The sequence below is a fragment of the Arachis stenosperma genome, chromosome 10 (assembly GCF_014773155.1).
Source record: "Arachis stenosperma cultivar V10309 chromosome 10, arast.V10309.gnm1.PFL2, whole genome shotgun sequence".
In the NCBI taxonomy this organism is placed as follows: Eukaryota; Viridiplantae; Streptophyta; class Magnoliopsida; order Fabales; family Fabaceae; genus Arachis; species Arachis stenosperma.
Window position 1 is genome coordinate 19,376,096 of NC_080386.1, and position 21,407 is coordinate 19,397,502.

At 38.4% G+C, this 21,407-nt stretch overlaps 1 protein-coding gene and 1 non-coding gene across 2 annotated transcripts; one reads left to right on the plus strand and one right to left on the minus strand.

The window, feature by feature from the left end:
* Positions 1-3,369: 3,369 nt before the first annotated feature.
* On the plus strand, positions 3,370-4,980 carry LOC130956830 (uncharacterized). The gene is made up of 3 exons (XM_057883797.1): positions 3,370-3,829; positions 3,910-4,481; positions 4,633-4,980. The coding sequence occupies exons 1-3, from the start codon at positions 3,370-3,372 to the stop codon at positions 4,978-4,980; spliced, it is 1,380 nt and encodes a 459-aa protein (XP_057739780.1).
* A 13,366-nt stretch (positions 4,981-18,346) lies between these two features.
* On the minus strand, positions 18,347-18,454 carry LOC130958751 (small nucleolar RNA R71). The gene has a single exon (XR_009077857.1). It is a non-coding gene; the product is annotated as a small nucleolar RNA R71 (small nucleolar RNA).
* Between the last annotated feature and the right edge of the window lie 2,953 nt (positions 18,455-21,407).

Below are 21,407 nucleotides of genomic sequence, written 5' to 3' on the forward strand. Positions count from 1 at the left end.
GATGTAGAATAATTGATGAATTATAATAATTAATTTGTTAGATATATAATCATTTATGTGTCTCTTTTTATATTATCAGGTTAAATATTTCTGTATAAGCTATTTTTATGATATTGTGTCAAAAAATAATTTAATATAAAACAAATAAAAAAAAGCCTATATAAAAATTTATATATGCAATACCAAAAAAAAAGATTTTTGAATAAAAAATATATTAGAGATATAACTATTCGTATCCATCCTCCTATTAATTTAATTTTTTGAAAAAAAATTTCATAATATAACTTAATATATAATACACTAATGGTGACCATAAAACAAAAAAAAAAAAAAACGAAAAAAAAAGAATGGGCATAGAGAGTAATAGATGTAACCATTTACCATGGTCATCTAATAACAAAATATGATTTAGAAAATGATTCTGCCACTAGTTTATAATTTCCTATATTAAATATTATTGTTTTATTATTACGGTAATGTATTAAAGTTATTTTATTTACCTTAACATCTATAAATTAATATATATAATATTTATTATACTTAATTTTATTTAATTATTCTAACAGTAATTAAAAATAAAAAATGATAATTTCAAATTATTTTAAATTAATTTTTTATTGTCTTTCAAATATTTTTATTATTATTAATAAGAGCACTGTTTAGGATGATGAACCTATTTGTTTCTTATAAGTTTGTTATATCTTTTTTTAACTTATTAGTATTATTAGTTTTTTCCTAAATGAAATTCTTTTTTAATTTATTATATAAAAAGATCCATTACCGCGATATTAGATATTTCAAAATAGTGGAGAAAGAAACCCATTCAAGCAAGCATTTGGGCACTATATGCATCTTGATTACGACGGTGACTTCACACATGGCCCTATTTAATATAGTGTTATAATTTCTTTGTCTTTTGATTTTCGTTTCCTCCATTAGTTACATTATGGCAGTTGCACTGATAATAATTGGTTTATAGTTATACTAATAGTAGATATCTTTTATCTTTAATTTTCTATAAAGAAAAAATTCAGATATCAATAATTTTTGTTTATATTAATCAACATTATTATATTTATACTAGTATTTTGTTAGTGAATACTTTTTTTTGGACATCTATCAGCAAATTTATTGGTTAACAGTTCATTGAAAATAATAAACTATGTTGATTCTATAATACTGTTATTTCTGTAATAATATACCGATTAGATGATGCAATATTTTTATTGTATGTAATACCAATAATCAGTTTAAATTAGTCGAATAATTAGTTTATTTATCTATTTAAACATATTGTAAATCTTAAAAAATAGTTATGAGAAATTTAGTAGTATAAAAAAACATCCTAAATTCAAATTTTATTATCACGAAAATAATATTAGAAAGACTAGTTTGGCTAAACCAACTTTAAGGATGGCATTGCATAACATTAAAAAAAATATTTAAAATAAATAAATAATTATATTTTATATATATTCAAATTAATTATTAAAATTAGTTATAATATAAAAAATATATTTAAATATAAATATATATTAAAAATAATTATATATATATATATATTAATGATTAATTTTAATGTACAACTTTTTGATAAATAAAATCCGGCCTCCTCAAGTCAATAAACTAGATACTTTTGGTGTGGACCGGCACATATAGACGAATATGGTCCTCAACCTAATAAGCCTATGTATGTGCCCTCCTAGCAATGAACACATAGAGAGAGACTCAAAGAAAGTGACTACTATACTTCTGCTTTACTTATTAATTAGAAATTTGAGGAAAATAAATTCAATCATTTTGTATTTAAATTAATATTAACTAATTTTTTAATTTTTTAAATCAAAAGTATTAGTCTCTTAAATTCTATTTTTTTATATTTTTAAAAGTTAAACTCTTCTTAAAAAAATGAGGACCAATTAATTAAACTTAAAATAAAAGTGGATCTAATGCGTCATTGATATATATTTGTTTTCCTTATAATATTGTGGGGTGCCAAGGAAGCAGTCTCCTTCAGTAGTTGATTATTGTCCTTGTATGTGTAACCAACATATATACATTTAATTTGTTTGAAGTTTGATAACGAATTAACTATCCACATTAACGATATAACCCCATAAATGGACTAATGGTGGTGGTGACCATATAGGAAAGCATAGCCTCACGTACTTTTTATTTGTACAGTACAAATATCCGAAGAGTAATGTAACATATTTAAATTTTTTTTATGAATTAAATTTAACCAAATTAAATAATAAGATTTAAAAGTTAGAATAATGTTAGTCATAACTGATTTTTAAAATTTGTGTAACAGTCAAAAGCCGTGAGTTTATTAAAATAATATAATGTTTCCAACATGGTCGAGGCATTGGCTAGTGAGAATTCATTTGTCTCATAAATAATTATAATAGGATTTAAAATTTAGTTGAGATAAAATAATGAATAAAAACCTTTAAAAATGTTGTGTGTGAGTTTGTGATTTTGCAATATTGTCTAGTTCATTTGAAAAAAATGTTTTCGAACAACACTTCACCCAAGATGTTTTTAAAAGAAATACATAACTATTTAAAGATAAAATAGATATATTCTGCGTTCTAAATATAAAAATATACTTTGGTGCTAATATATATATATATAATTTTCTGTTGAACAACGGATACTTGATTGTTATTTAGTTAGAATTTATCTTGATGCAAGTATATATGTTTGATAGATTTTACTTCTCTCAAATTGATTCTCAAAATTAGCATTATTGTTCTCTAAGCGGGGCTAAAATTTAATAGAATATTATATGGATAAATTAATTTTGTAATCAAGTTTAACTAACGGCAAAATAATTTGGTTATGGGATTAAAATTGGTGTTTGAGTTTAAAATAGGTGCAAGGTGTGTATTTGCAGATTGGTGGTGTCAGAAAATACTTTTAACATGTGGAAGTACGTGTTGCATGTAGACTGCAACACATGAGGAGCGTGCTGAGTCAGCATATAGGTGGATGTGAATGTTACTTGGCGAAATTTGGTTGCACAAACCTCAACATATGGGGGCGTGTTGAGTCAGCACGGAAGGAGGGGGAGGCGTGTTACACGTGTCGAAGGCTGGTTGATTGGTGACTGCAACACGGGGGTGGGCGTGCTGAGTACTTCATCTATATAAGGCAAAGACTAGTACCATTTTCATTGTTAAGAAGAGTGTTCTTTGAGTGTGTTGCTAGTGTAATGGAGGGTATTGCAAACATGATAATGTATCGTAATGGTGAGATTATACAAAATATTCATGAGGGAGTGAGGTTTGTGTGCCAGAATTCATTTTCGTTGTGGTTCTATGCACCATGACATTTATCGAGCTTTGAAACGGTCTCTGCCAAAGCATGGAGAACAATATATTGAGGAGAGTGAGCAGTATAGTGTACCGAAATCCGGTTATAGTTTTTGGTGGTTTAATACAGTTTGATATCATGCCGATCACTGACGAGAAGAGTATGCAAAATATGTTCCAGATTCACCGGCAAACTCAAATGCGACAGCCACATATTGAGTTGTATGTTGAGTTTGAAGAGGTAGAGGCAGATGAGATTGAAAATGATTTAGATATAGAGGATGATAGAGCTGCAATGTACGAAGGAATGAATAGTGACAATAAAGAGGACTTCGAAGCCACTTATGAAGCTAGTGATGAAGACGAGGATGGTGATGTGGGAGTCGAAGCAGAAGTGAAGAATGTGGTGGTTCACCCTGCAGTCAGTCAACCGATGAACGTCCCACCTTTTATGCGTAATTTGGATCTTGACGTGATGAATGCACCAGAATTTTCGGAATATGCAAACATAGGTATATGATAACTGAATAATATGTTTTTGTAAATTTATATTTCGGATGGATCAATGAACGATGATTTCTACTTTTTATAGGTGTTGCTGATCCTGAGGACGGAGAGTTCAGGATAGGAATGGAGTATAGTTCTAGAAAGTCTGTCGTCACAACAATCAGAAGTTACACTATCTCTAGAGGAGTCGACTACAATGTTTATGAGTCCGAACCATTGACATTCTATGCAAAATGCAAGTTGTATGGGCGTGGGTGCGACTGGCTTATCCGAGCCAGTTTGATAAGGAAAAAAGGTTGTTGGGAGATACGGAGATACAACGGCAGGCACACATGCACCATGGGAACGATTTCACTGGATCATTCCAAGTTAGATTCGGACACAGTTGCTGAGGCTATAAGGCCGTTGGTTGAGAGTGACCCGTCCATCAAGGTCAAATCTATAATTGCGGAAGTCCAGTCAAGGTTTAACTACACCATTAATTACCGAAAGGCTTGGTTGGCAAAGCAGAAATCCATAGCCAAAGTTTTCAGTGGTTGGGAGGATTCTTATCAAGCTTTGCCATGGTGGCTCTCGGTCATGACTCAGAAGATGCCTGGCTCAATAGTCCAAATAGAAATACGACCACTGTACAACGGGACTGAGGAGGCGGATGGTGTCAGAATACTTTCACCGCGTATTTTGGAGTTTCTATCCATGCATTAGGGCGTTCAAGCATTGCGAGCCTCTAGTTCAAGTTGATGGCACACATCTGTATGAAAAATACAAAGGTACACTTCTAGTTGCTATCGCACAAGATGGGAACTAGAACATTGTGCCTATCGCCTTTGCCCTGGTGGAGGGCGAGACAACTGATGCGTGGCACTTCTTGCTAAGGAATCTACGAAGGCATGATGTTAGATCAGACGGTGTAGGTATGATCTCAGATCGACATGAGTCAATCCAGGTAGCAGTAAATCATTCCGGTGGTGATTGGCAACCTCCGAGAACATGGTGGATGTTTTGTACAAGGTACATCGGTAGCAACTTCTTAAGGGCATTCAAAGTACCACACTTGCAAAAACTTGTTGTCAACATAGGATATTCAAGGACAGTGGAGGAGTACAACATCAATTACAAGAGGCTGGAAGAGCGAGGCGAGGCATATGCCCGGTAGTGCGATGCCATTGGACTTAGACACTGGGTATTGGCATTTGATGAGGGTCATCGATGGGGCCATATGACGACGAAACTTGTGGAGTGCATTAATTCAGTTTTGAAGGGTGCCCGAAACCTCCCTGTGTTGGCGATCGTCCGAGCAACGTATTATCGGTTAAACGAACATTTTACGCGGAAGAGTGCCGAGACTCACGAACACAAGCGTGCTGGTGAACGAAATTGCAATCACACTTGCAATTCCGCACAACTAACCAGCAAGTGCACTGGGTCGTCTAAGTAATACCTTACGTGAGTAAGGGTCGATCCCACGGGGATTGTCGGCTTGAAGCAAGCTATGGTTACCTTGTAACTCTTAGTCAGGAGATTAATAATAAAAAGGGTTTTTGTTTGCAATGTAATAAAAGAGCATGAAATAAAAGATACTTGTGATTTAATAATGGAGAATAGGTTGGAGTTTTGGAGATGCTCTGTCATCTGAATCTCTGCTTTCCTACTATTTTCTTCTTCACGCACGCAAGACTCCTTCCATGGCAAGCTGTATGTTAGAGGATCACCGTTGTCAATGGCTACCATCCGTCCTCTCAGTGAAAAAGGTCCATGTACAAGGCTAATCATCTGTCGGTTCTCACTTGTGTTGGAATAGGATCCAATGATCCTTTTGCGTCTGTCACACGCCCAACATTCGTGAGTTTGAAGTTCGTCACAGTCATTCCTTTCCGGATCCTACTTAGAATAGCACAGACAAGGTTTAGACTTTCCGGATCTCAGGAATGCTTCCAATTGATTCTAGTTTATACCACGAAGACTCTGGATGCACGAATTCAAACACTCTGTTGTCAGGAGAGGTACTCAAATTCGTGAACCAAGAACCCAAGAGATACACATTCAATCTAAGATAGAACGGAGGTGGTTATCAAGTACACGTTCATAAGTTGAGAATGGTTATGAGTGTCACAGATCATCATATTCATCATGTTTAAGTGTGAATGAACATCTTAGAATGGAAACAAGCATGATTGAATGGAAAATAGTGATAATTGCATTAATCCATCGAGACACAGCAGAGCTCCTCACCCCCAACAATGGAGTTTAGAGACTCATGCCGTAGAGATACAATGTAAAATGTGAAAATGTCATAAGTTACAAAATAAATTTCTAAAAGTAGTTTTTATACTCAACTAGTAACCTAGGTTTACAGAAAATGAGTAAACTAAGATAGGTAGTGCAGAAATCTACTTTTAGGGCCCACTTAGTGTGTGCTGGGGCTGAGCATTGGAGCTTTCACGTGCATAGACTATTCCTGGAGTTAAATGACAGCTTTGGTGCTAGTTTGGGCGTTTAACTCCAACTTTTATGCCAGTTCTGGCATTTTGACGCCAGAAAAGGGCAGAGAGCTGGCGTTTTGATGCCATTTTACATCGTCAAAACTCGCGCAAAGTATATACTATTATATATTTCTAGAAAGCCCTGGATGTCTACTTTTCAACGCAATTGAGAGCGCGCCATTTGGAGTTCTGTAGCTCCAGAAAATCTACTTCGAGTGCAGGGAGGTCAGAATCCAACAGCATCTGCAGTCCTTTTTCAGCCTCTGAATCAGATTTTTGCTCAGGTCCCTCAATTTCAGCCAGAAAATATCTGAAATCACAGAAAAAATACACAAACTCATAGTAAAGTTTAGAAATATGATTTTTTCACAAAAACTAATAAAAATATACTAAAAAGTGGCTAAATCCTACTAAAAACTATATAAAAATACCCCCAAAAAGCGTATAAAATATCCGCTCATTACAACACCAAACTTAAACTATTTCTTGTCCTCAAGCAACTAGATGAATGAAAGAGGATAAAAAAGAAAACCAAGAGGCAATATCATCTCAGAGTTTACATGAAGCTCAAATTCTAATTAGATGAGAGGGACTAGTAGCTTTTTGCTTCTGAATAGTTTTGGCATCTCCATTTATCCTTTGAAGTTCTGAATGACTGGCATCTATAGGAACTCAGAATTCAAATAGTGTTATTGATTCTCCTAGTTTAGCATGTTGATTCTTGAACACATTTACTTTATGAGTCTTGGTCGTGGCCCTAAGCATTATGTTTTCCAATATTACCACTGGATACATAAATGCCATAGACACATAACTGAGTGAAACTTTTCAGATGGTGACTCAACTTTGCTAAAGTCCCCAGTTAGAGGTGTCCAGAGTTCTTAAGCACACTCTTTTTGCATTGGATCACGGCTTTAACCACTCAGTCTCAAGTTTTTCACTTGGACCTGCATTTCACAAGCACATGGTTAGGGACAGCTTGATTCAGCCGCTTAGGCCAAGATTTTATGCCTGTAGGCCCTCCTATCCATTGATGCTCAAAGTATTGGATCCTCTTCACCCTTGCCTTTTAGTTTAAAGGGCTATTGGCTTTTTCTGCTTGCTTTCTTCTTTTTCTTTCTTTTATTTTTTCGTTTTTTTTTCAAGCTTTGTTCTTCACTGCTTTCTCTTGCTTCAAGAATCAATTCTATGATTTTTCAGATTATTAACAACATTTCTCTTTTTTTCATCTTTCTTTCAAGAGCCAACAATTTTAACATTTATAAACTTCATTATCAAAATTTATGTACTGTTTAAGCATTCATTCAGAGAATAAAAAGTATTGTCACCACATATAAATAATATGAATTTTTCTTATTAAGAACTTGAAAATAAAATTGCTTCCTTATTCTAAAAATCTGCTATTTTATTCATGTTTAATGATGATGAAAAAAATAAATTATAGCTTACTTGGGGATAAAATTAAAAATGAAAAATAAACACTAATTACTACTATTCATATGACTCTGAAAATAGATTTCTAATAGCAGAGTTATCACAAAGTTAAGATTAGGACTTGATGAGCGGATAATTTGTACCCTTTTTGGCATTGTTTTTAGTATGTTTTTAGTATCTTTTAGTTAGTTTTTAGTATATTTTTAGTAGTTTTTAGTTAAAATTCACTTTTCTGGACTTTACTATGAGTTTGTGTGTTTTTCTGTGATTTCAGGTATTTTCTGACTGAAATTGAAGGTTCTGAGCAAAAATCTGATTCAGAGACTGAAAAGGACTGCAGATGCTGTTGGATTCTGACCTCCCTGCACTCGAAGTGGATTTTCTGGAGCTACAGAAGCCCAATTGGCGCGCTCTCAACGGCGTTGGAAAGTAGACATCCTGGGCTTTCCAGCAATATATGATAGTCCATACTTTGCCCAAGATTTGATGGCTCAAACCGGCGTGGCAAATCACCCTCAGAAATTCCAGCGTTTAACGCTGGAACTGGCATAAAACTTGGAGTTAAACGCCCAAACTGGCATGAAAGCTGGCGTTTAACTCCAGAAAAGTTCTCTACACGAAAATGCTTCACTGCTCAGCCCAAGCACACACTAAGTGGACCCAGAAGTGGATTTTTACGTCATTTACTCATTTCTGTACACCCTAGGTTACTAGTCTACTATTAATAGGATCTTTTGACATTGTATCTGAACCTCATGACATTTTTTTACACATTTCATTGTATACCTTCCACGGCATGAGTCTCTAAACCTGTTCTCCATTACTGAAAAACAAGTAACCATTTCATGTTCTTTTGCTTTTTACAATCAATCCTGATAATTTCTGATATCCTGACTAAGATTTACAAGATAACTATAGCTTGCTTCAAGCCGACAATCTCCGTGGGATCGACCCTTGCTCACGCAAGGTATTACTTGGACGACCCAGTGCACTTGCTGGTTAGTTGTGCGGGGTTGCAAAAGTGTGATTGCAATTTCGTGCACCAAGTTTTTGGCGCCGTTGCCGGGGATTGTTCGAGTTTGGACAATTGACGGTTTATCTTGTTGCTTAGATTATGACTGTTTTATTAGTTTAGAGTCTTTTAGTTGAGTCTAGTTTCATATTCTAAGTTTGGTGTCAATTGCATGCTTTTGTTTTTCTTTTAAAATTTTCGATTTTGCATGTTCTTAGTCCCTTTTTGATTCATAAAAATTCTAAGTTTGGTGTCCTCTTTGTGTTTTCCTTTAAAATTTTCGAAAATTAGTGTTTGATTTTCTAAAAATTTTAAGTTTGGTGTCTTTTTGTTGTTTTTCTCTTTCCTCTTTTTAACAATCAAATCTTTTTCATAAAACTTTTCAATCATATCTTTCTAATTGCTTTTTTTCAAAATCTTTTTAATTAACTAATTGATTCAGTTCTCAATTTGCTTTGATTTTGTTTTCTTTTTGATTTTCGAATTTTTTTTATTATTTCCTTTTATTTTATTTTAATTTTTTTTCGTTTAATTCAAAAAAAAAAAAAAACAAAATTTATCTATTTGCAATCATTATCATTTCCCTTTTGTCCATTATGGACCTAAGAGGGATTGATCAGTCCAAAAGGACTCTGGGGTCATATGCTAACCCCATTACAGCTGCATATGGGAGTAGCATCTGTACACCTCCCATCAAAGCAAGCAGCTTTGAGCTAAATCCTCAACTCATTATCATAGTGCAGCAAAACTGCCAGTATTCCGGTCTTCCACAGGAAGAACCTACTGAGTTTCTGGCACAGTTCTTACAAATTGCTGACACAGTACATGATAAAGAGGTAGATCAGGATGTCTACAGACTATTACTGTTTCCATTTGTTGTAAAAGATCAAGCTAAAAGGTGGTTGAATAACCAACCTACAGCAAGCATAAAGACATGGAAACAGTTGTCAGACAAATTTCTGAATCATTTTTACCCTCCAAAGAGGATGACACAGCTAAGGCTGGACATCCAAAGCTTTAAACAAGAGGATAATGAATCCCTTTATAATGCCTGGGAGAGGTATAGAGGTATGCTTAGAAAATGCCCCTCTGAAATGTTTTCAGAGTGGGTACAGTTAGACATCTTCTACTATGGGCTCACAGAAAAAGCTCAGATGTCTTTAGACCACTCAGCTGGTGGATCTATACACATGAGGAAGACAATTGAAGAAGCTCAAGAGCTTATAGACACTGTTGCTAGAAACCAATACTTATATTCTAGCAATGAGTTCGTTCCAAAAGAGGAAGTCATGGCATTAGTCACTGATCCTAATCCTCAAGAACAGATGAATGAGCTTAATCAACAATTGCTCCTGATGACAGAACAGTTAGCAGAATTTAGAGAAATGCTCCATGATACTAAGGTTGCTAACAAGAACATAGAACTGCAGTTGAATCAAGCAAAATAGCAAATATCTAAACAGATAACAGAAGAATGTCAAGCAGTTCAACTGAGGAGTGGGAGAACACTGAATACCACTGCTTAAAAGAGCAAAAAGCCAAGCAAGGAACAATTGACAGAGGATAACCAAACCAATGTTCAAAATCCCTCTGAGGACAGTAAGAGCCCAGAGAGGAATGTTATTGGCGTTCAAACGCCAGAAAGGGAAGGAAAGCTGGCGTTAAACGCCCATTCCTTGCCCAGTTCTGGCGTTCAAACGCCAGAAAAGGGGGAAAAGTTGGCGTTAAACGCCCATTTTCCACCCAATCCTGGCGTTCAGACGCCAAGGGGAGATCAGACACCTGAGAGTGCTGACAGTAATCCCTCTAACAAGGCTTCTTCAACCACTTCTGTAAGGAATAAACCTGCAGCATCTAAGGTTGAAGAATATCAAGCCAAGATGCCTTATCCTCAGAAACTCCGCAAAGCGGAACAGGATAAGCAATTTGCCCGCTTTGCAGACTATCTAAGGACTCTTGAAATAAAGATTCCGTTTGCAGAGGCACTTGAGCAAATACCTTCTTATGCTAAGTTCATGAAAGAGATCTTAAGTCATAAGAAGGATTGGAAAGAAACTGAAAAAGTGTTTCTCACTGAAGAATGCAGTGCAGTCATTTTGAAAAGCTTACCAGAAAAGCTTCAAGATCCTGGAAGCTTTATGATACCATGCACATTAGAAGGCGCTTGTACCAAGACAGCTCTATGTGATCTTGGAGCAAGCATCAATCTAATACCTGCATCCACTATCAGAAAGCTTGGGTTGACTGGAGAAGTCAAACCAACTAGGATATGCCTCCAACTTGCTGATGGCTCCATTAAACATCCATCAGGCATAATAGAGGACATGATTGTCAAGGTTGGGCCCTTTGCCTTTCCAACTGACTTTGTGGTGCTGGAAATGGAGGAGCACAAGAGTGCAACTCTCATTCTAGGAAGACCTTTCCTAGCAACTGGACGAACTCTCATTGATGTACAAAGAGGGGAAGTAACCCTGAGAGTCAATGAGGACGAGTTCAAGTTAAATGCTATAAAAGCTATGCAGCATCCAGACACACCAAATGACTGCATGGGCGCTGACATTATTGACTCTCTGGTAGAAGGGATCAATATGTCTGAAAGCCTAGAATCAGAGCTTGAGGACATCTTCAAAGATGCTCAACCTGATCAAGAAGAACTAGAGGAAGCAAAGGAATTTTCGAAAATTCCTCAGGAGGAGGATAAACCTCCCAAACCTGAACTCAAACCTCTACCACCATCCCTGAAGTACGCATTTCTGGGAGAGGGTGACACTTTTCCAGTGATTATAAGCTCTGCTTTAAATCCACAGGAAGAGGAAGCACTGATTCAAGTGCTAAGGACACACAAGACAGCTCTTGGGTGGTCCATAAGTGATCTCAAGGGCATTAGCCCAGCTAGATGCATGCACAAGATCCTGTTGGAGGATAATGCCAAACCAGTGGTCCAACCACAAAGGAGGCTAAATCCAGCCATGAAGGAGGTAGTGCAGAAGGAGGTCACTAAATTACTAGAGGCTGTGATTATTTATCCTATTTCTGATAGCCCCTGGGTGAGCCCTGTCCAAGTTGTCCCCAAGAAGGGAGGCATGACAATGGTTCATAATGAAAAAAATGAACTGGTTCCTACAAGAACAGTCACAGGATGGCGCATGTGTATTGACTACAGAAGGCTCAATACAGCCACCAGAAAGGATCATTTTCCTTTACCATTCATGGACCAAATGCTAGAAAGACTAGCTGGTCATGATTATTACTGCTTTTTGGATGGCTATTCAGGCTACAACCAGATTGCAGTAGATCCTCAGGACCAAGAGAAAACAGCATTCACTTGCCCTTCTGGCGTGTTTGCCTACAGAAGGATGCCTTTTGGTCTGTGCAATGCACCTGCAACCTTTCAGAGGTGCATGCTCTCTATCTTCTCAGATATGGTAGAGAAATTTCTGGAAGTCTTCATGGATGACTTCTCAGTATATGGAGACTCATTCAGCTCCTGTCTTAACCACCTAGCACTTGTCCTGAAAAGATGCCAAGAGACTAACCTGGTTTTAAACTGGGAGAAATGTCACTTTATGGTGACTGAGGGAATTGTCCTTGGACATAAAATTTCAAGCAGGGGAATAGAGGTGGATAAGGCAAAGGTAGAGGTAATTGAAAAATTACCACCACCTGCCAATGTTAAGGCAATCAGAAGCTTTCTGGGGCATGCAGGATTTTACAGAAGGTTTATAAAGGATTTTTCGAAAATTGCAAAACCTCTGAGTAACCTGCTAGCTGCTGACACACCATTTGTGTTTGACACACAGTGTCAGCAGGCGTTTGAGACCCTGAAAGCTAAGCTGGTCACAGCACCAGTCATCTCTGCACCAGACTGGACATTGCCATTTGAGTTAATGTGTGATGCCAGTGATCATGCCATTGGTGCAGTGTTGGGACAGAGGCATAACAAACTTCTGCACGTCATTTATTATGCTAGCCGTGTTCTAAATGATGCACAGAAGAATTACACAACCACAGAAAAAGAATTACTTGCAGTGGTTTATGCCATTGACAAGTTTAGATCTTATCTAGTAGGATCCAAAGTGATTGTGTACACTGACCATGCTGCTCTTAAATACTTACTCACAAAGCAGGATTCAAAACCCAGGCTAATAAGATGGGTGTTGCTTCTGCAAGAGTTTGATATAGAAATAAGAGACAGAAAAGGGACAGAGAACCAAGTAGCTGATCATCTGTCCCGAATAGAACCAGTAGCTGGGGCGTCCCTCCCTTCTACTGAGATCTCTAAGACTTTCCCAGATGAGCAACTCTTTGCTATTCAGGAAGCTCCATGGTTTGCAGATATTGCAAATTATAAAGCTGTGAGGTTCATACCCAAGGAGTACAGCAGTGTGCAAAGAAAGAAATTAATTTCAGATGCCAAGTACTACCTCTGGGATGAACCATATCTCTTTAAGAGATGTGCTGACGGAGTGATCCGCAGATGTGTACCCAGAGAAGAAGCACAAAGGATCCTATGGCATTGCCATGGATCACAGTATGGAGGACATTTTGGAAGTGAGCGAACAGCCACTAAAGTCCTCCAGTGTGGCTTCTACTGGCCTACTCTCTATAAAGATTCCCGAGAGTTTGTGCGTAACTGTGACAGTTGCCAAAGAGCTGGTAACCTGCCTCACGGATATGCCATGCCTCAACAAGGGATATTAGAGATAGAATTGTTTGATGTATGGGGAATTGACTTCATGGGGCCATTCCCACCATCATACTCAAACACTTACATTCTGGTGGCGGTGGACTATGTATCTAAGTGGGTAGAAGCAATTGCTACACCCACTAATGATACCAAGACCGTGCTAAAATTCCTCCAGAAACACATCTTCAGCAGATTTGGTGTTCCCAGAGTACTAATCAGTGATGGGGGCTCTCATTTCTGCAACAGACAGCTATACTCTGCCATGGTTAGATATGGAATTAGCCATAAAGTGGCGACTCCGTATCATCCACAGACAAATGGGCAAGCTGAAGTCTCTAACAGAGAGCTAAAAAGAATCCTAGAATGGACTGTGATAGCCCGAAGAAAGGATTGGGCAAAGAGCTTGGATGATGCTCTGTGGGCATACAGAACAGCATTCAAGACCCTTATAGGAACCTCTCCATACCAACTGGTGTATGGGAAGGCCTGTCATTTGCCTGTGGAACTGGAACATAAAGCCTACTGGGCGACCAGATTCCTAAACATGGATGCTCAGTTAGCTGGTGAAAAAAGATTGCTCCAGTTAAATGAGCTAGAGGAGTTCAGACTCAATGCCTTTGAAAATGCAAAAATTTATAAGGAAAAGGCAAAGAAGTGGCATGACAAGAAATTGTCAACCAGAGTCTTTGAGCCAGGACAAAAGGTTCTGCTCTTCAACTCCAGGCTCAAATTGTTCCCAGGAAAACTCAAATCCCGGTGGAGGGGTCCGTATGTGATCACAGGAGTGTCACCATATGGATATGTTGAGCTTCAGGATATTGATTCTGACAAAAAGTTCATTGTTAATGGACAGAGAATCAAGCATTATCTTGAAAGCAATTTTGAGCAGGAATGCTCAAAACTGAGACTTGAGTGATTCTCAGTAAAGGTCCAGCTAAAGACAGTAAAGAAGCGCTTGCTGGGAGGCAACCCAGTCATTAGGAGGTTATATGATTAGTTCTTACAGAGGCAAGTATCAAAAATGAAGGAATTCTGATGAGCGGATAATTTGTATGCTCTTTGGCACTGTTTTTAGTATGTTTTTAGTAGTTTTAGTTGAGTTCTTAGTATATTTTTATTAGTTTTTAGTTAAAATTCACTTTTCTGGACTTCACTATGAGTTTGTGTGTTTTTCTGTGATTTCAGGTATTTTCTGGCTGAAATTGAGGGACCTGAGCAAAAATCTGATCCAGAGACTGAAAAGGACTGCAGATGCTGTTGGATTCTGACCTCCCTGCACTCGAAGTGGATTTTCTGGAGCTACAGAAGCCCAATTGGCGCGCTCTCAACGGCGTTGGAAAGTAGACATCCTGGGCTTTCCAGCAATATATGATAGTCCATACTTTGCCCAAGATTTGATGGCCCAAACCGGTGTTCAAAGTCACCTCAAGAAATTCCAGCGTTAAACGCCGGAACTGGCACCTGATTGGGAGTTAAACGCCCAAACTGGCATAAAAGCTGGCGTTTAACTCCAAGACAAGTCTCTACACGAAAATGCTTCATTGCTCAGCCCAAGCACACACCAAGTGGGCCCGGAAGTGGATTTTTATGTCATTTACGCTTCTTTGTACACCTTAGGCTACTAGTTTTCTATAAGTAGGATCTTTTACTATTGTAATAGAGAGCTGGATAGAGAGTCTTTTGATCATGTTTTGATGATTGAACTCACTTTGGGAGGCTGGCCATTCGGCCATGCCTAGACCTTGTTCTTATGTATTTTCAACGGTGGAGTTTCTACACACCATAGATTAAGGTGTGGAGCTCTGCTGTACCTCGAGTATTAATGCAATTACTATTGTTCTTCTATTCAATTCCGCTTGTTCTTCAACTTGATGAAGGTGATGATTGACACCCATCATCATTTTCACCTATGAACAAGATGACTGACAACCATTCTTGTTCTACAAGCATTCAAGGCTTGGTGAATATCTCTTGGATTTCTGATTGCATGATGCATGGTTGATCGCCTGACAACTGAGTGCTCGCCTGACAAACGAGCCAGCCATTCCGTGAGATCAGAGTCTTCGTGGTATAGGCAAGAACTGATGGCGGCATTCAAGAGAATCCGGAAGGTCTAACCTTGTCTGTGGTATTCTGAGTAGGATTCAATGATTGAATGACTGTGACGTGCTTCAAACCTGTAACCTGCTGGGCGTTGGTGACAGACGCAAAAGAATCACTGGATTCTATTCCAGTAGGGGAGGGAACCACACCGGTGATTGACAGTACTGTGACAGAGTGCGTGCATTAGCTTTCACTGCGAGGATGGGAGGTAGCCATTGACAACGGTGAAACCCTACACAAGCTTGCCATGGAAAGGAGTAAGAAGGATTGGATGAAGACAGTAGGAAAGCAGAGAGACGGAAGGGAAGGCATCTTCATACACTTGTCTGAAGCTCTTACACCAATGATGTACATAAGTATCCCTATCCTTATCTTTTATGTTATTTTCGTTCATCACCATTATACATTTGAGTCTGCCTGACTGAGATTTACAAGATGACCATAGCTTGCTTCATACCACCAATCTCCGTGGGATCGACCCTTACTCGCGTAAGGTTTATTACTTGGACGACCCAGTGCACTTGCTGGTTAGTTGTGCGAAGTTGTGTTTATGCCATGGTATTGTGCACCAAGTCTTTGGAGCCATTACTAGGGATTGTTTATGTTTTGAAAAGTATTGATCACAATTTCGTGCACCAAGTTTTTGGCGCCGTTGCCGGGGATTGTTCTTGTGTATGGACAACTGACGGTTCATCTTGTTGCTTAGATCAGGCATTTATTTTTTTTCGAAATTCTTGAAGATGAATTCTAGAGTTTCATGATGATTTGCTGAAATCTGGCTGGCTGTAAAGCCATGTCTAATTTCATTGGACCGAGGTTTCAACTTATCATCACAAGAGCTTGTTGATCTTGCTTTTGGAGCAGTGATCTGCTAAGGCTTGGCTGGCCTTTGGCCATGTCTAGTGTTTTGGACCGAAGCTTTCTTTGAAAGCTTGGCTGGCTGTGAAGCCATGTCTAATTCCTGGACCGGAGTCTTAGACTAACATTGCACTGATTCCTGGAATTCTCATTAAGAATTTTGATGTTTTCACTTAATTTTCGAAAAACACAAAAAAAAAAAATTTGAAAATCATAAAAACCAAAAATATTTCTTGCTTGAGTCTAGTGTCTCATCTTAAGTTTGGTGTCAATTGCATGCATTCATTCTTGTGTCTTAAGGATCTTCAAGTAATTCTTGATGATTTCTTACTCTGATCTTTGAATTCTCTTGACTTGAGTGTTTATGTGTCTCATGTAGTGTCAGTAGTATACAAACTGCTAAGTTTGGTGTCTTGCATGCATTGTTATTTGATTCTTGTTGCATTTTGATTATTAAAAATCCAAAAATATTTTTAATTTGTGTCTTTTCAAGTCAATAATACAGAGAATTGAAGATTCAGAACATACTGCAGAGGAATTATACAGAAAAAGCTGGGCATTCGAAAATGCCCAGTGAAGAAGGCAGACTGGCGTTTAAACGCCAGCCAGGGTACCTGGTTGGGCGTTTAACGCCCAAAAGGGTGCATTTTGGGCGTTAAACGCCAGAATGGATGCCATTCTGGGCGTTTAACGCCAGGATGGTGCTAGGGGGAAGATTTTGTTTTTCAAATCAAAATTTTTTTCAAGTTTTCAAAGTTTTTCAAAATCAAATCTTTTTCAAATCATATCTTTTCAATCAAATGTTTTCAAAATTAATTTCTTTCCCTTTTCAAAGATACTTACTAACAATTAATGATTTGATTGAACATTTTTTTCCTTTTCTGTTGAGGAAGGGTTTTATGTTTGAATCATATCTTTTCTTGTTAGGCAAGTCATTATTTTTTTTTCAAATCAAATCTTTTTAAAAATTGTTCTCAAATCATATCTTTTAAAATTGTTTTTAAATCAAATCTTTTTAAAACCATAACTTTTCAATCATATCTTCTTAACCACATCTTTTTCAAAATAGTTTTCAATCAAATCTTTTTGATTTCTAATTTAAAAATCTTTTTCAAAAATCACTTGGTTTCTTTTCCACTTTGATTTTCAAAAATCAATTAATGTTTTTCAAAAATGTTTTCAAAATATTTTAATTAATTTTCGAAAATCTTCTTCCCTCCTTCTCACATCCTTCTATTTATGGAGTACCACTCCTTCTCAATGCACAATTCGAACCTTATCTAAGTAAAGTTCGAATTTTTCTTCTCCTTCTTCTTTCTATTTCTCTTTTCCTCTGACACCTCAAGGAATCTCTATACTGTGACATAGAGGATTCCACATTTTCTTGTTTTCTTCTCTTTCATATGAGCAGAAGCAAAGACAAAGGCATTCTTGTTGAAGCTGACCCTGAACCCGAAAGGACCTTGAAGAGAAAGCTAAGAGAAGCCAAAGCACAACTCTCTTTAGAGGACCTGACCGAATTCTTCAAGGAAGAAGAAGACATGGCAGCCGAAAACAACAATAATGCAAACAATGCAAGGAAGGTGCTGGGTGACTTTACTGCACCTACTCCTGATTTTATGGGAGAAGCATCTCTATCCCTGCCATTGGAGCAAACAACTTTGAGCTTAAGCCTCAATTGGTTTCTCTAATGCAACAGAATTGCAAGTTCCATGGACTTCCAATGGAAGATCCTCATCAGTTCTTAGCTAAATTCTTGCAAATCTGTGACACAGTCAAGACTAATGGGGTTGACCCTGAGGTCTATAGACTGATGCTATTCCCTTTTGCTGTAAGAGACAGAGCTAGGATATGGTTGGACTCTCAACCTAAAGAAAGCCTGGACTCTTGGGAAAAGCTGGTCAATGCCTTCTTGGCAAAGTTCTTTCCACCACAAAGATGGAGTAAGCTTAGAGTGGAAGTCCAAACCTTCAGACAGAAGGATGGAGAATCCCTCTATGAAGCTTGGGAAAGATACAAATAATTGATCAGAAGATGTCCCTCTGACATGCTTTCTGAATGGAGCATCATAGGTATTTTCTATGATGGTCTCTCTGAACTATCCAAGATGTCTTTGGATAGCTCTGCTGGAGGATCTCTTCATCTGAAGAAGACGCCTACAGAGGCTCAAGAGCTCATTGAAATGGTTGCAATAACCATTCATGTACACTTCTGAAAGGAATTCTGTGAACAATGGGACAAGTCAGAAGAAAGGAGTTCTTGAGATTGATGCTCTGAATGCCATATTGGCTCAGAACAAATATTGACTCAACAAGTCAATTTGATTTCTCAAAGTCTGTCTGGATGCAAAATGCACCAGCAGTACTAAGGAGGCTTCATCTGAGGAAGAAGCTTATGATCCTGAGACCCTTCAATGGAAGAGGTGATTACCTAGGAGAACCCTATGGTAACACCTATAATTCTTCATGGAGAAATCACCCAAATCTCTCATGGAAGAATCAAGAGAGACCTCACAAGGTTTCAATAATAATGGTGGAAGAAACAGGTTTACAATGGCAAACCTTTTCCATCATCTTCTCAGCAACAGACAGAGAATCCTAAGCAGAACCCCTCTGACTTAGCAACCATGGTCTCTGATCTAATTAAAACCACTCAAAGTTTCATGAATGAAACAAGGTCTCCATTAGAAATTGGAAGGACAAGTGGGACAGCTGAGCAAGAAAGTTACTGAACTCCCTCCAAGTACTCTCCCAAGCAACACAGAAGAAAATCCAAAAGGAGAGTGCAAAGCCATCAATATGGCCGAATTTGGAGAGGAAGGGGAGGAAGTGAACGCCACTGAGGAAGACCTCAATGGGCGTGCACTAGCCTCCAATGAGTTCCCCAATGAGGAACCATGGGAATCTGGGACTCAAATGAGACCATAGAGATTCCACTGGACTTACTTCTGCCTTTCATGAGCTCTGATGAGTATTCTTCTCTAAGAGGATGAGTATGTCACTGAAGAGCAAGTTGCTAAATACCTTGGAGCAATCATGAAGCTAAATGACAAGTTATTGGAAATGAGACTTGGGAGAATGAACCTCCTTTGCTCACCAAAGAATTGGATGACTTGTCTAGGCAGAAATTACCTCAAAAGAGACAAGACCCTGGGAAGTTTTCCATACCTTGTACCATAGGCACCATGACCTTCAAGAAGGCTCTGTGTGACTTAGGGTCAAGTGTAAACCTCATGCCTCTCTCAGTAATGGAGAAGCTAGGGATCTTTGAGGTACAAGCTGCAAGAATCTCATTAGAGATGGCAGACAACTCAAGAAAACAAGCTCATGGACTTGTAGAGAATGTCTTGGTAAAGGTTGAAGACCACTACATTCCTGCTGATTTCATAGTCCTAGAGACTGGGAAGTGCATGGATGAAACCATCATCCTTGGCAGACCCTTCCTAGCCACAGCAAAAGCTGTGATTGATGTTGATAGAGGTGAACTGATCATTCAAGTGAATGAAGAATCCTTTGTGTTTAAGGCTCAAGGATATCCCTCTGTCACCATAGAGATGAAGCATGAAGAGCTTCTCTCAATCAGAGTCAAGAAGAGCCCCCACAGTCAAACTCTAAGTTTGGTGTTGGGAGGCCACAACCAAACTCTAAGTTGGTGTTGAACCCCCACATTCAAACTCTAAGTTTGGTGTTGGGAGGTTCCAACATTGTTCTGAGTATCTGTGAGGCTCCATGAGAGCCCTCTGTCAAGCTACTGACATTAAAGAAGCGCTTGTTGGGAGGCAACCCAATGATTATAATTTATATAGTTTCTTTTATTATTTATTTTTTTGTAGGTTGATGATCATAAGAAGTCACAAAATCCATTGAAAAAGCAAAAACAAAATGAAAAACAGGAAGAAAAATAGCACACCCTGGAGGAAGAAGCTGCTGGCGTTCAAACGCCAGTAAGCCTAGCAATTGGGCGTTTAACGCCCAGTCTGGCACCATTCTGGGCGTTTAACGCCAGAAAGGGGCACCAGACTGGCGTTAAACGCCAGAAAAGGGCAAGAACCTGGCGTTAAACGCCAGGAATGGGCACCAGCCCGGCGTTTAACGCCAGAAATGGCTCAAAACGTGATTTTGAGCAACATTTGGTGCAGGGATGACTTTTCCTTGACACCACAGGATCTGTGGACCCCACAGGATCCCCACCAACCCCACCACCACTCTCTCTTCCCCAAAAACCCTTCACCTATCAAATCCCATCTTTCTCTTAACCACTCACATCCATCCTTCATAAAACCCCACCAACCTCACCCTTTAAATTCAAACCACTTTCCCTCCCAAACCCACCCAATATGGTCGAACACCATCTCCCCTCTCTCTTATAAATACCCCTCTTCACTCCTTCATTTTCACACAACCAAAACACCACTTCTCCCCCTTCTTTGGCCGAATACACCACCATCTTCCTCTTCCTCATTTCTTCTCTTCTACTTCTTCTTTTTCTTTTGCTCGAGGACGAGCAAACATTTTAAGTTTGGTGTGGTAAAAGCGTTGCTTTTTCGTTTTTCCATAACCATTATGGCATCCAAGGCCGGAGAAACCTCTAGAAAGAGGAAAGGGAAGGCAAAAGCTTCCACCTCCGAGTCATGGGAGATGGATAGATTCATCTCAAGGGTGCATCAAGACCACTTCTATGAAGTTGTGGCCTTGAAGAAGGTGATCCCCGAGGTCCCCTTTTCACTCAAAAAGGGTGAATATCCGGAGATCCGCCATGAGATCCAAAGAAGAGGTTGGGAAGTACTTACCAACCCCATTCAACAAGTTGGAATCTTGATGGTTCAAGAGTTCTATGCCAATGCATGGATCACCAAGAGCCATGATCAAAGTATGAACCCGAATCCAAAGAATTATCTTACTATGGTTCGGGGGAAATACTTGGATTTTAGTCCGGAAAGTGTGAGGGTGGCGTTCAACTTGCCTATGATGCAAGGAGATGAACATCCTTACACAAGAAGGGTCAAC